This window comes from Hemicordylus capensis, chromosome 2, assembly GCF_027244095.1.
Source record: "Hemicordylus capensis ecotype Gifberg chromosome 2, rHemCap1.1.pri, whole genome shotgun sequence".
Lineage (NCBI taxonomy): Eukaryota > Metazoa > Chordata > Lepidosauria > Squamata > Cordylidae > Hemicordylus > Hemicordylus capensis.
Genome location: NC_069658.1, coordinates 402,535,082 through 402,549,035, shown reverse-complemented (window position 1 = coordinate 402,549,035; position 13,954 = coordinate 402,535,082). Strand labels below are relative to the sequence as shown.

Here is a 13,954-nt window from a genome sequence, read left to right as displayed (position 1 = left end):
AAAAGGAGTGATAGGTGTGGTTTCCATTATCATGTGCTTCTCAAACACAAGGATGTGGTGCATTAAAGGGTGCTCCTTTGGATGAAACTAAGCAAAAGCCAGGAATGTGATGGTGTGTGGGGAGAAGTTAAGAAAGAAGAAATATTAAAGTGAGAAATAGTTCTCCAATCCAAAGATATACTGAACAGCAAGAAGCTACTCAAAAAGGCTTGGAAGCAGTAATCAGCCTTTGCTTTCCTTGGCAAATTGATGCTAAGAGGCTAGAATGAAAGGCAGGAGGGAGTAACACATTAATAATTTAATACAAACTCATAAAGCCATATCCAACTATGTTAACGAGCTGTTACTGTAGTTCTACTGACTCACATTTTGCTGAGTGTGAAATATTATCAGGCTGTGCCCCGTTTCTCTTGTAACTGTCTTAATAGTTACCTTAATACTTTCCTGTCTTTGTGTGTTATCAGTGAAAATACTTTCCTGTATTCAAGTGTTCTACACTGGTGTGAATTTGCCAGTTCTCCAATCTCACTTGTCTTGAGCTGTTTTCCAACATTACTAAGCTGAGAGGAGTGGGTCAGCTGGGAAGGCCACTGGACTCAAAAAGAGAGAGGCAGCAACCTTGTTCAGGGATGTTGTCCAACATACACCTCTGTAGGCAGCTCCTATCCAGGAGTGATTCTTATATTATAAAATAGCTGATACCAGTTGGAGCAAACCCCTGAGACAAGGCCCAGGGTGAAGCCAGAAACCACAAGATCCTACATAAAAGGGGATGCTTTAAATGTCTCAGATGAGCTATTTGCATGACAACCATAGATTTACACAATGGTAGGATGATATTTAATGTTTTATTTCCAGACCTTTTCTTAATAGATCCTAACCATTATTGACCTGCAGCTACAGCACATGGCAATGCTGTATTCAATTAGCTATCCTCCATGATCTCAAAATCCCCTTTCTAAATAGATCTAGCCCATTCAGATATTATCAGCATATATGAAGATATAATTTTTTCTTATCTTAATATGCATCACTTAACATTAATTCTCTTCTGCTATTCTCTTGTCCAGCCATCCAGTTTGGAGCAATCTTTTGGGGGGTATTCTCATTCTGCTTGATATTTCACCATCTTGAATAATTTGATGTTATCTGCAAACTTGGTCTCACACTATTCACCCCAACTAAAAATTATGTATGAATCACACGTTCCAATACAGATCCTTAGGGAATCCCATTGTTTACTTCCCTCCTTTGCAAAAACTGTTCATCTATTCATATATTCTGCTTCCTGTGTGTGTGGATTTTTAACAAATTACAAATCTATGAAAGGACCCAGGCTCTTATCTCTTTACTGCAAAGTCTTCCTTAAAAGCCTTTGGTGAGGAACTTGATCAAGCATTTTAAAAATCAAAGAATCCAATGTCTACTCAGTCATCCCTCTCTATACATGTTGATATGCTCAAACCTCAGAGATCAACCACTGCGATTTTGAGATTCTTTTTCTCTTCTGGGGGTAGATATGTTCCAACTGCCATCAAGCCAAGGTTATTCCCCAGCTTCTTTATGGCTCTCAGATCTGTATATACAGTGATTTCCATCCACTTGAGAGGGTCCAGTCTAAAATCCTTACGGCTATATTTTCAACCCCCTGCTGTGTGTCAAAGCTTGGAGTCCTGTGCCCTGGACTTATATCTTCAACGTTTGGGTTGGTCTGAGGAACATTTTATTTTTTATTTTTTAGGAGATAGGCATGAAGAAGTTACCCACAGGGTTGCTTGCTTTTGCTTGGAGGCATGTAAAATAAGGTGTCCGCAAACTGGTTTTTAAATTTTTACCTATGTTATTGCATCGATTGTATTGCTCTTTGCTGTAGTGTTTATTTGGTCATTGACCGTAAATAAATGAGTTCAGTTCAGTTCAACGTTTGGTTGAAATCGATTTATTCCCCACCTGGCCTAGCTCCCCTAATTTTTAAGGATGGACATCCCTCTGACTGGATGCATCTAATTACTGAAAAGCTAAAATCATATGGGCTGTCAATGAAATATCTTCTCCCTCTGGGCTGTGATAATGGTATGGTGATCCTTAAGAGGCATATCAAACTGGTTCACAAACCAGCAGACTGGTTTGAATGCACTTTGAATTTGAACCGAACCACGAAAACCAGTTCTGCGCACAGAAGGAGGAATGAAGACCAAGACTAGGGGTACTGTATGTAGCCTGGCAAAGTTGTTGGGAACTTTGGTAAGAGTACTTTCAGTAGAGTAGAAACAGTGAAAAACATTGAAAAGTATCAAGAATAAACCTGAGGAATAAGGAATGAAAGCAGCAACAATGATCAGGCAGCTGGTGAGAGAAATGAAATGTGGGGCAGAGCAAGAGTGAATGACAGGTGGGAGGGTCCATTGAAGGATTAAAGATGACTGAAAGAGGCTGGTGAGGAGGAGAGCTTGTAGAAAAACAATGCTGCTTTTAGTATAAATTATCAAACATTACTTCCTTTATTTATTAACTGACTGCCTTTTTCTGGAGTGATATGTCCTAAATAAATCCTATATTCTTTTAAAACAGTCAGGTGTACTGGCCTGGATGTAATCTAAGCTTAATATATCTCATCTCATCTTCTTGCCTTGACAGTGGCTCAGGCAGATACATTTTAGAAGAGTAAGTGGTGGCAGCTATTTTTTTGGAGATAGGTTTTGGGGAGGCTAGACCTAGTGGCCAAGATGGCCTACTAGAAAAGGCCTTAAGTTGGCTTACTAGTTGATTCCTGGGAGCCAAGCCCTGAGTTGGACTCCAAGTACATCACAGCTCTACTTGAGACATAACTGGTTGTCATGCAGCAAGGCACCAAAGAAAAACAATACTTTATCTCAAGTTGCATTGGAACAATTCCATTCATTGCTGAAAACTGATACACATTTTTTTTAAAACAAATTTTTAAAAGGATGCTTTTACTTCAATACTTCATTTCTGAGTGCAAAATCATATACTGAACATAAATCAGGCTTTGTTGGTATAAAACTACAATGAACTTTTCAGTTTCTATCTAGCAACTTTGATCCTCTCCAATAAAAAGAGAAGCTGTTTTCAAAGTCAGAGAGGCAAGTATACAGAAAAGGAAGTGGACCTGAGATGTGGTGTTTTTTTAAAAATTATCTTTTGTATATGAAAATACCAAACCTCCTGTCCAAGTAGGGACAGGAATACAGAAAGTATTCCAGAAAGTATTCCAGAAAGACAGAAAGTAGGGACAGATACATTCGCAGAGATTTTGTATTAAAGAAATTGCAATATACAACAGGTCAAATGGCAGCCAACACAATTATTAACATGGATGAAACAAAAGCTTCCTTTGCATCCGCAACTAGGTTTCGCCTTCATCAGGCAACTACTAATCCTACTGAGCTGCACTGGACATAGTCTGGAAGGGAAATACCTCACCAAGGATTAAACAATCTACTACTCAGGCATGTTCCAAAGCAGCCAATGTTTTTGCCTCTATGAGCTGTTGTTTTCTTTCCTCTCTCTAACCTCTGCATCACAGATTTGTTTTTGTCAGGCTTTTCCCAAGACAGAAGAGAGTCTAAAGGGATTGAAATATTTAAAGTCAATAAAAGGCCATTTACAAGAGGATTGTTTTCCTGTGACTACGACAACGTGGCATAAATGCCTGGCACTGTTCTCAAGGCACGCTAATGCCCCTCTTCTCTAGGGAGAGTCAACTCCAGGAAAAAGGGGGTGGAGGGGCACACACCATCAAGGTCTCTCTCTAGATGCACTGCACAAACAGGCACGCCAAAGAACTGAAACATTCTTCTTACAAATAGAATTAATTTAATCATAATTCAATCTGACTAAGCATTGTGAACTTGGTTGCCCTACCGAATCCATACCTCTGCGCTGCCTTTTGCACTGGCTCAGTCATTTCACTCCATGAAGGGGTAGAGAGTAGTTAGGTATCTCAATATTGTTGCAAAATTAATTATCAGTGCAGACCCCTGGTATAAAGTCACTTGACAGATCTTATACTGGATAAGAAATGTGCCTCTCCCAAATGCTTTGCCAGAGATAAACTGCCCATTTATCACCCCTCCCTCACAATGATCTCCCAGGCTTCAGAGGTTCCACAAAATGAAGATTCAGACTCACAAAGATTGATGATACTGTCAGCCATGATGCAAGATCCTGGATCTAAGTGGGAATGAGAGTCTTTTCCCGTTATAAGGGAGGGAAATGGATGCCCTTGGATAGGTAAAATAAAACTTCATTTCTCTTAGCAGGAAGAGCCTATGCCTTACTATCTCCAGCAAAAAAGGAAAAAAAGGACTAAATGTCTTCAAAGACTCGCAGGAAATAATTAAAAACATTTTGGCTGCAGCCAGAAAGACAATTGCACATTACTGTAAAATTGTTAGGATCCCAAGCACCAATGTGTGGTTCTCAAAGGCATGGCATACTGCAGTAAGGATAAAGGTAATATTTGACTGAAAGCATGACGAAATGGGCAAAATGTATACTAATTTCAGGGAAGCCTATGGCCATTTAGAAGATATTAAATGTAAAGGATAATACTGAAATAATCATTTTTCAGTGCTAAGATGTTACAAGTCTTTCCAGATGACCTGTATAATCTATTGATTCTGTATATTTGAAACAAAAACCCATGAGAGAGAAAGAGAGAGAGATGTCACCAGCAGCACGACAATTATTTATTTGTTCGATTTATATCCTGCTCTTTCTGATAGCTCAGAGTGGCTTACAGCATTAAAAAATAATTATTATGTTCCCAGAGGGCTCACAATATTTAAAAAGGAAAAAAGGAAAGCGGGGGGGGGGGGGGTTGACAGAGGGAACGGCCCAGAAGGCACTTTGTCCTACTAAGGTTGATGGGGAGCCTTACTGCTTGCCTCATCCTCTGCTGCAGCTTGATGGTAATGGCTAAGGAGGAGGACTCCACAACTATGACCAAGCTGAGCAGGAAGCTGCTACTTCTTTGCACTCTTGCCAGCTGAGATTTGGTCCCTGACCTTGGACTAGTCTGTCACTTAGCCACTGGATAGGAAATCTGAGATCTGTTTCAGTCTGTCAGTGCTCTGACTCTTCTGCTAAAACTGTATAGCTAAAATCAATGGATATTTTAATGCAAACAAGGTGATAATGCATTTCTCATAGACCGACAAGTCCCTATTGTCACTAGTAGTTGTTAAAATAGTGAACATTAAGAGAGAATGACATTCAGCAAGAGTGGGTGTTCTGTGTAAGAGTTTGGCTGACACAGATGAAAAACACAAGCAGGATCCACCCAGGTTTGCATTTGAATGGGAGACTACATGTGTGATCACTGTAAGATATTCCCCTTAGGGGATTAGGGATGTGCATAAAACCGGTTCTCCCGGTTCGGTTCGGATCCGAACCGGGTCCGAACCGGACCAGGGTGGTTCGGTTTTGGTTTTGCCAAACCACCCCCCCGGTTCGGATCCGAACCGGTTCGGATCCGAACTGAACCGGTTCGGATCTCAAAAAATAGCTGATTTGAAAGGGGACCTTGTGTTCTACCTGCCACCCAAATTTCAAGTCGATTGGACCTTCCTCTGATTTTTGGCGATTTTTTAAAGTTTTAGTGACTTTGGGGCAGTTCGGGGGCATAGCATGGGATCTGGGCAAAAGGAGTGGGGTGGGGTGGTAGTGCCTAATGGGTGCAGGCTACCACCCCAATTTCAGGGGGATTGGGCAAAGGGCTGATTTTTGGTAAATTTCTGAAAATTTCATGTCTTTGGGGCAGATTGGGGCATATTGGGGCAGAAACTGGGGGCTGGGGCAGAATAGTGGGGTGTGGTGGTAGTGCCTAATGGGTGGAGGCTACCACCCCAATTTCAGGGGGTTTGGACAAAGGGGTGATTTTTTGAGAATTTTTGAAGTTTTAGTGACTTTGGGGCAGTTTGGTGGCAGAAAGTGGATCTGCCCCAAAATAGTGGGGTGGGGTGGTAGTGCCTAATGGGTGGAGGCTACCACCCCAATTTCAGGGGGATTGGGCAGAGGGCTGATTTTTTGAGAATTTTTGAAGTTTGGGTGTCTTTGGGGCAGATTGGGGGCAGAAAGTGGATCTGCCCCAAAGGAGTGGGGTGGGCTGGTAGATAGTGCCTAATGGGTGGAGGCTACCACCCATCCCCAATTTAAGAGTGATAGGGCAGAGGGGTGAATTATGGTGCATAGAAAAGGTGTGAATTCTCATTCTATCATAGCAAATGAGATATTTTTCAATTAAACAACTCTCATGACCCCACTTTCACTTTTTCACACTTTCCTTTACTATGAATAATATGAGGAAGTAATCAATTTAGCACACTTCACCTTATGAAGACAAACCTCATACAAATAAATTCACCATAATTCACCCCTCTGCCCAATCACTCTTAAATTGGGGATGGGTGGTAGCCTCCACCCATTAGGCACTATCTACCAGCCCACCCCACTCCTTTGGGGCAGATCCACTTTCTGCCCCCAATCTGCCCCAAAGACAACCAAACTTCAAAAATTCTCAAAAAATCAGCCCTCTGCCCAATCCCCCTGAAATTGGGGTGGTAGCCTCCACTCATTAGGCACTACCACCCCACCCCACTATTTTGGGGCAGATCCACTTTCTGCCCCCAAACTGCCCCAAAGTCACTAAAACTTCAAAAATTCTCAAAAAATCACCCCTTTGTCCAAACCCCCTGAAATTGGGGTGGTAGCCTCCACCCATTAGGCACTACCATCACACCCCACTATTCTGCCCCAGACCCCACTTTCTGCCCCAATATGCCCCAATATGCCCCAAAGATATGAAATTTTCAGAAATTTACCAAAAATCAGCCCTTTGCCCAATCCCCCTGAAATTGGGGTGGTAGCCTGCACCCATTAGGCACTACCACCCCACCCCACTCCTTTTGCCCAGATCCCATGCTATGCCCCCGAACTGCCCCAAAGTCACTAAAACTTTAAAAATTCACCAAAAATCAGCCCTTTGCCCAATCCCCCTGAAATTGGGGTGGTAGACTCTACCCATTGGGCACTACCACCCCACCCCAAAATTTTGCCCCTGGGCCCCTTTTTACCCCCCCAAATCGATTCGGATTCGGATTAAATCCGAATCCGAACCAAATCAAGGGTGATTCGGGTGACCCAGATTCGGGCACAAAACAGAACAGGGGTGATTCGGTTCGGGTCCGAGCCAAATCACCCAAAATCCCAAATTGCACACCCCTACTAAGCACACACACAGAGAAGAAGCAGGAGGCGGAGTGTGGATTCTATGATAGCATATTAGAGTGGATTGTTGGTGTCTCATTGAAAATCTCATTTGCTATCATAGAATCCACACTCAATACCTCAGAAACAAGAGAACCCTGTACCCATGGGGGTGCCCCTACCAGAGATCCCTGTACCCCATGGGTTAGAAACCCATGGGGGTGGTTGGCACCCTATGTGCACTACACCACCACTTGCTCTGGGCCACCCCAGAACCCCCATGTGCACTTATAGGGCTGCTGAAAGCTCCATTATAACTTATTATGAGGAAAAACCTTAAAGACGCGTAAACTTCAAAAATCACTTAAAAATCACCTCTTTGCCCAATTCCTTTCAAATAATTCTGATAGCTTCCTTGCCCACCCTAGGAACTACCACCCACCACACTGCACTCTACGACACCCCTTTCCCCCCGACGTGAAGCTATACATTTGCTGCAATCCTAATTATTCTCTATGAGGAATTCAAAAACACTTAACAATTCACCAATAATCAGAGGAGTGTCCAATTGCCTTGAGATTTTTTGGGTGGTAGGCACCCATGCCTGTCTACCACCCACCCTGCTTTTGTGCTCCTAGGTCCTCCACAACAGGGGATATGGACTGGTTCGGGTCCAATTATACTCAATGAGAAAAATAATTAAAAATATTTCAAATATTCATAAAAAATCATAGGGGTGTCTGATTGCTTCAGGGTTTGCATGGTTGTTGGCACCCATGAGTGCTCCACAATAAGAAATAATGGCCTGGTTCGGGTCCCATTATATCCTATGAGAGAAAAATAAAAATATTTTTCAAAAATTCATAAAAAATCGTACGAGTGTCCGATTGCTTTGGGGTTTGGGTGACAGGTACCCCTGGGTGCCAGCTACCATCTGACCAATTTTCAGCTTTCCGAACCGATCCGAACCGGTCCGAACCGGTTCGAAACGAACCACCCCCAGTTCGGTTCGGATTCGAACCGAACCAGGGGTGGTTCGGTTCGATCCGAACCTCCGAACCGGAACCGGTTCGGACCCGAACCGGTTCGGACCCGAACCGGTTCGCACATCCCTATAGGGGATACAGCCACTCTGGGAAGAGCATCTAGATTCCAAGTTCCCTCCCTAGCATCTCTAAGATAGGGCTGAGAGAGATTCCTGCCTGCAACCTTGGAGAAGCTGCTGCCAGTCTGTGTAGACAATATTGAGCTAGATGGATCAATGGTCTGACTCGGTATATGGCAACTTCCTATGTTCCACACAGGTGAAGGAGTTAAATTTGGTAGCACTGGCTAATAGCCTACAACCTCAATTTATGCTCAGCTGGGAAGCATTTGTGGGTGGGGCAATGGGACTGTGCCTGTGTGCAATGTGTCTTTATCAGCAAAGGCCTAGCAAACAATCAGCTCCAATTAGTCTTGAATGCAGTCCACATAATTTATTTACCCAAACACCATCTGGCAGAGAGCAAAGCAGTCAGGGAAAGACATGCTCGTAAATATACACACAGAGAGAAAGTTTGCAGCTGGCTGGCTGTCCACATGTTTCAGCAGCCTCAGCTAAGCTAGCAGTCTTATTGCTTGCCAAGATGACTCACCTGCAGTACAATTGGAAGCTGTTCAGGTGGGTTGCGGTTTTCTACTCCCATTGTCAGCCACACCTGGAATGCTGTGAGTTGCTCAGCAAAGAATGGGCTGTGCTGTTGGGGGAAAATGAGTATGAGGTCATCAGAAACCACAGTGACAAATGAATGTCCAAAAAACCAAACAGGAATGCCAGGTTTAATATCTTTTGCTAAGAAAAAAGTAGTGGAAATAAGAACGATTTTTGTTTAGGTACCTCAGGTTACCATTAGCAAAATCAGCACATTTTACAGAATGCTGGAAATCTAACTCCTCAGACCTAAAATGATTTGTCTAGTAAAGAAATGGAAGGAAAATCAATCTATTAGATACAGGTTTTTGTATGTTAATCTGGTGTGTCCATTTCCCAGTTATAAATCTGACAGGACATACATTCATTTCTTCATAGATATGCTTTCACATATTCAGTGCATGATTCTGCCTTTGCAGAATCCAAGGTGAACATTATTCAGCAACAATGAAAGATGTATTTCTTACTTCCATTTGCATCTCCCTGGCAAAAGAGGCTCACTATTCAGACATGCAGTTTTGGATTGCATCTCTGGTGTCTATTTTTTCAAGAACACAACTCAACAAGGTGGTGTTTTTTTGAGATGTGCACGCACTATCAATTTTCCATAGCATTTTAGGGACATAAAAACTAACAAAGTTTCTGAATCTTCCAGATTTACTAACATCTTAACAATATGAAGAAATAAGTGTAAATTCAGCTTGAAGCAACCTGAGACATGCCCTGCTAGAACTGTGTGAACCTAAGTAGATCCAAGGTCCTTTCTGGACCTCCTTCCCTTTCCACTTCTTGTATATGTATAGTTATTTTATTTCTTTTAGAGTCTACAGTATAGCTAATACAGAAATCCAACTGGGTTTAAAAGATTGATTTACTTTGATATTTACAATATTTTGTATTATCATCTTGATGAGGCAGGAAGCACAGTGCCAATCCATCAATTAATGCAGTGCTGCACAATTTTTGCCCCCCTACAGATGCTGGACTACAACTCTCATCATTCCTTACTCACTGTGGCTAGGGATGATGTGAGTTGTCATTCAAAAACAGCTGGAGGGTCAAAGATGTGAAGTCCTGAATTAACTCAACATACAAAGCTGTGTGATCCTTCTCTTGAGCATTTTCAAAAGCAGTTCCTGGCCCCCAACATGTGATCCTCTCCATCAGACAGATAGGCAATGGTGAGTTTCTGCGCTTCTGGCAGATAGTGTCGAGAGAGAATGCTGCTCCTCAAAAGGGTCATTAATTGGCCTTAGAAGTCTGGAAGATTGTTTTGTGCACGAAGAGCTGCCTCACTAAGACAAAATGTCCTAGGACATATCCTTATAAAAATGGCAAATTAGCATTTTTGGGCAATTTTAGACAAAAGAGTCATAGGAATGTTGATAAAATACCCAGCCAATCTGAATTTTCATTTCAGAATCATAGAGAGCATTAACTGCTTGAATCATTGAGAGACAGTGGATGCTGTACAACTAAATTTCTGTACAAGGTCTTCAGGAAAATTGAGATGAAAATGCACAAGACAGGAATGAGTAACAAACTGTGAAAGTTAACCACATTTGTGCAAAGCAGGATATCAAAAAACATAGGGGATTTCCCCCTGAATCAAATATTTACAAATTGAATTAAAAAATAAACAGTTGCATAGTGGAATACAAACTTGCATAAGGAGAGAGCTAAAGTAGCCAAGAGGGAGCACATGCTGTCCTTAATTGTTGTTCAAATCAGTTCCATTTTAGGTTTAGAAGAAATTGGTCTGTGTATGAAGGTCACCACGGGCTGACATGGCATGGTGTGTGTGTGTGTGTGTGTGTGTGTGTGCGTGAGTGAGAGAGAGATTTGTATTTATATACTGCTTTTCAATAATAGTAATCAAGGTAAATGAAAGATTACCTCAGCATTATTTAGGGAAGGGACTGATTTAAAGAGGGCCACTTCAAACAGGGGTTTATTTGTTTATTCTGTTGTTATAGTTTTGACTTTAATTGTTAACTGGTTTTAATTGTTTTTATCCTGTTGTAAACCACCCTGAGCCATTTTGGAAGGGCGGTATATAAATCAAATCAAATCAATAAACATTTGGCCTCAGCTAAGGGATAAATTCTCCCCGTGATGTCACCGGAAGTTTAACAGGTCCAGCACCAAACTTGCCACTGCAACTCTCCTCTAACACCCTGCTTTTTCAAACTTACCTTAATGGAATGGCCTACTGGTAGCGGAGATCTCAGGCTTAAATACTGGACATTCCTCATTCCCAGATGGAAGCATTATGAATTATTTTTCCCAGGGTTTCCAATGGCAATGGACATTCCCACAAATGTGCACAGAAGTATTCCTGCTTGGTCCCATCTGCTCCCAATGACATGCCCCCAATTCTTTCTTCCATGATGCCCTCACCACCTCCCTTTTCCAAATGTATCGAGGCAAAGGAGAAGGGCAAACAGATTGTGTAACAAAGCATGGGAAATTAAATGTCCAGTGCTCCCCAGCGGCAAAGGAAGAACGTACAAAATAAATACAACTGGTCTTACAGTTTGGCTATTTAAAATATATATTTTTAAAAGTGCCATTGCAAATAGCAAACTCTAATCTGCCTTAAGCCTGAGGCCTTCTAACCTCCAGCCCCACTCCTTTCGTGAGGATAAATTAAGGGAAGGGTGGTGGTGGTATTACGATACTGGTAATTATGAGATCTGTTACCATAACTAGTATTATCAGGCTACTTAAATATGTTTGCAATGTAATATATTTTAACTGTTAAAGGATTTTCCCCATAGGGAATAATGAGGATTTGAGGATGCCCCATTCCCCACCTTTGGGGGGTGTCAGGGTACCCCAAAGCGGGTCTGGGGGCACAGCAGGGCCAGCCTCCACCCCCCAAGGCACCCTGTCATAAATCTGTTTGCTCGGCTAACCCAACAGGATTTACAACCCCTTCAGTTCTCCCTCTGTGAGTTAAACAGGAAGTAGCAGCGAAGCTGCACAAAGGAAAACAAAAGACTCACAGAGAAAAATAGTAGTAAACAAATCAAGTTCCCTGAACTAAACTAAGTACCCCCCTCTATGACAACTGAGTATTAAGTGAAAAGAAAACAACAGAGAAAGGAATGAATAGAACAAAGGACACCAGAGCAAGGAATTAATGGAACAAGAAACACAGAGCAGGAAAGAACAGAACAAGGGGAAACTGGAACTCGAAAAGTTGAGGAATTCTAAACAGGAACACGGTCTGAGGTAAGCGAAAGTTGCTAACAGCATCTGTGCAAGTCACAGACTGCTTAATATATGGCTCAAGAGAACCGGCAGCCAATCAGGCTTCCCTGAGTCAGCACTTCTACTTCCTCTCCTGTGATATCCTACACCTGCGTGTCTCCCACTGAGCCTTCCTCTTGAGATGTCTTCTCAAGACAGGTGAAATCCCAGCCTCCTCCTGATCAGTCTTCATGTCTGGCAGCTGTTCTGATTCCTCAGCTCCAGAGTCTGGTCTCCCTGCCAAATCCTGTTGCAGTGCCTCTGAGCCCTCACTACCAACTGTATCATCTCGTTCCTCCTCTGACTCTTCTGAGTCAGAAGTCTGAGCCATGACAAACCCCCAAGTTGATAGGATTTATTGTTGATTAATCAGAAAATTTTTAAGAATTAATTTTTGGCTCTATTGGAAACCATTGCCTGAGCTTTTCCATTCAGAAAGAACACTGTGTTCCTTTTCACCTTAATAGCTTAACTGCTGTGACCCGAACTCAGAGTTCAGAGCAATAAGCAATTAAGGTCAGTAGGTGAAAAGGCACTCTGATATTTCCTATGGAGCCAATGCATGTCTATGGAGCCAAAAATTAATTCTTTAAAAATTCCTAATTAATCAACAATAAATCCTATCAACTTGGGGGTGCCTGGGGGAGTGGAGGCTGGCCATGCTGTGCCCCCAGACCCACTTTGGGATGCCCCCAAAGGTGGGGAATGGGGCATCCTCAAATCCCCATTATTCCCTATGGGAGGAATAAAAAAATTGAAAAGATCTTCAGAAAATCATTAATAATCACAAGAGTGCCTGGTTGCTTTGGTGTTCAGTGGGTGGTAGGCCACCCGTTTTTTGCCCCTAGGTAGTCCACATAGGGAATAATGGTCAACAATTAAAAAAAATTCAAAAAATCATTTAAAATCATAGGAGTGTGTGATTGCTTAGAGGTTTGGGTGGTAGTTGGCACCCATGAGTGCCTACCACCCAACCCAGTTTTGGAGGCTCAAACCAGTTTGAACTGGTTCAAAACAGTTCAAAACAGGTTTGAATTTGAACTGAACCAAAGAGGGGTTCGAGCAAAACCAAAACCGAACCTTCACACCCCAGTTCAAATTTGAACCGAACCGGGCAAACTGGTTTTGTGCACATCTCTATTAATAATCTTCTGAAACAAAACTTTAAAGCAGGAACAATATTTTTTTTTAAAAAAATCTTGACCAGACTACACCCCACAAGGTGGTGGTTGTGTTTCAAAAGGTGGGATGTAGTTTGTTTTTAAGACGTCAAAGCGATAGCCTTCTGTAGGTTATCACAATAGGAGTGATTAACAAACCTCTTTGGGGCTAGGAAACCCCTATGTGTGAAAGCATCTTGTGTGTCCACACCTGACTGTTCAACTGCCCCAGGCTCATCAGTAAGGTACTACTGTTCAACCAATAAAATATCAGCTCAGAAAGTTGCCAAGCCAAGCTAAATGTAATAAAAGTGGGAGACAGGGCTGCTTCAAAAAGCAGAAGCAGTAATTAGAAGATGATAGCATTTTTTTGCCTACGCCCAGTGTTTTAGTGTGGAGCAACTCATCGTTATTTGAAGAAATTGAGGGTCACTTATTTATGTGCTTCCATCTGTTAAGCATCTTATAGCATGTTGTACACTTGCCTTCTCCCCTTGACTTGCTTTACTCTTCATACTGGAAGTGAATGAGCCCTTGAATGAGCTCTGCCTATTAATTTGCCCTAGGTATACTCATGGAAGATGAAACTGTTCTTTAACCTTGGAGGCTTGCTATG

General features: G+C 42.2%; 1 protein-coding gene and 1 long non-coding RNA gene across 5 annotated transcripts in view; one reads left to right on the top strand and one right to left on the bottom strand.

The window, feature by feature from the left end:
• Positions 1-13,954, bottom strand: part of RPTOR (regulatory associated protein of MTOR complex 1) — a 510,229-nt gene that overhangs the window by 140,455 nt on the left and 355,820 nt on the right. For all 4 annotated transcript variants that reach the window (XM_053294863.1, XM_053294866.1, XM_053294865.1 and 1 more), the window contains exon 11: positions 8,868-8,969. In XM_053294863.1, coding sequence (XP_053150838.1) covers positions 8,868-8,969 — 102 coding nt within the window. The remainder of the gene's footprint in view (positions 1-8,867; positions 8,970-13,954) is intronic.
• Positions 1-13,954, top strand: part of LOC128344540 (uncharacterized) — a 125,722-nt gene that overhangs the window by 2,119 nt on the left and 109,649 nt on the right. The window lies entirely within an intron of this gene.